General features: G+C 49.2%; 1 protein-coding gene across 1 annotated transcript in view; it reads left to right on the top strand.

Annotated features, from left to right (window-relative positions):
• LRRC10 (leucine rich repeat containing 10) overlaps positions 1-161 on the top strand; it is a 958-nt gene extending 797 nt beyond the window's left edge. The window contains exon 2 of the mRNA XM_010142114.1: positions 1-161. Within this exon, the coding sequence (XP_010140416.1) occupies positions 1-161 (161 nt within the window).
• Positions 162-1,643: the final 1,482 nt, after the last annotated feature.

The following is a 1,643-nucleotide window of genomic DNA, read 5'->3' as shown; positions in this document are numbered from 1 at the left end:
ATGCACCCAAAGTGGCCAAAGGTGTGCGCAGGGTAGGGAGATGGTCGGAGGAGACCCCCGAACCCCGTAAGAGGTCCGGGGCAGTGATAGAAATCACTCTTGATGAGAAACCGTCGCCTCCTCCTGCAGCCAAGCCCGAGCCAGAAGCTGAGCCCTGCTGATGCTCAGCTGCTCACTCCAGCTCAGTCACACCACTGCCTGCCCACCCACCTTTTACTTCTTCCTTGCTTGCTGGTATCTGGGGAGCACCATGCTGCCTGGCTAGTCTGCAGGAGTAGGCGCACCAGCCTGGAGCTAGGCGACAGCAGAACTCTCTGGTAGACACCCCACTTTGCAGAGCACCCAGCACGTTCCCTAAAGCAAAGGCTTCCTCCTTTCCCCCCTCCTCCCATGTGCAGACGACTCAAGAATTCACCGCAGAGATGAAGATGCAGTTTACATCATTTCCATGGGTGGATCGCACAGAGCACATATGGACTCACTGCTCTTCACCCATAGGCTCACTCTTCTCCCTTCCACCTTGCTGAGGTGTCTGAGCTCAGCTGGAAGCCACTGCTCAAGGTGATTGTTGCCAAGAGCACAGCTCTAAACAGACCCACAGCACTTGTCTCAGATGACTTATCTAAAGCACAGCAACAGCTTGAAGGTTTCCCTGCCTGCCATGTGGGAAGCGGCAGCAGAGCCCTGGCTGAGCTGTCAAAGAAACAGCGCGTGTACGTACCAGCAAGTCTGTCCCCTTCCCGCTACCGCCTTCTTCCTGGAAAATTTGCAGGCACCCTTGGTTTGTTATTGCCAAGCAGCATTTTAAATGACGGCAAGGAAAGCCAGAGGCTTTGCTGAGAGTTTTTACGCTCCTGACCACGCTGCCTGAAAGAGCAGCTGAACACGGTGAGTACCCCAATCAGTAGCAAAGAAAATCAAAGTGTGACTGAAACAGAAAACCCACGAGCTGCAAGGGTAAACTTCCATGAATAAAACCCAGCGCTGGGAGCCTACAGGCTTGTGCAGAATTTGAAGCTGAGGCAAACTTCACTCAGTTGACTTCAGCTGGGTATTTCTCCAGCTTGCAACTTGGACCACATCATATCTCCTCCAAAATGCACTGAAATTTTTTTTAGGTATGTTTTGCTTTGATTGTATGTTCTAGTTTAATTTAACACAGAAATCTGGCTTAAAAAGATGTTTTTAGCTTTTGATTCCATGGCACCAATCAGTTTGGTGAAAGAACAGCTTTTTTTGAAAAGGGTGGGGAGCCCTTGGTGGCATAGAACAGCCACTGCCCTCTGTGCCTCACGTGTCAAGTGGCGCTGTCTCGCCAGCACAGCCTGCAGAAGCAGTTGACTTCCCAGAAAAGGTTTGATTCAATGCCAGTCCGTGACTGCTTAATGTCATTCACACGCTTGAAAAATTATCTGGAAATATATAGACTCTGCTAGCACTTGCTGTCTTGTTAAATGAAGCCTGCATGTGGATCTGGCTGGCACCCATGGAGTGTGCACACCAGTCATCAAATTAAATAAAGCGTACCAGCGTCTTGCCGAATTAAACCACCCTCCTTTGGAATTCAGTGAATTCTCTCTTTCCACATTCTTTATCTAACCTTGTTCTGACAAACTATTTCTTCTTACAAAAGAAAATTATTC

Source organism: Buceros rhinoceros, unplaced genomic scaffold (genome assembly GCF_000710305.1).
Source record: "Buceros rhinoceros silvestris isolate BGI_N320 unplaced genomic scaffold, ASM71030v1 scaffold32148, whole genome shotgun sequence".
In the NCBI taxonomy this organism is placed as follows: Eukaryota; Metazoa; Chordata; class Aves; order Bucerotiformes; family Bucerotidae; genus Buceros; species Buceros rhinoceros.
Note: the sequence above shows the minus strand (reverse complement) of the source record. Positions and strands in the feature narration are given on the sequence as shown.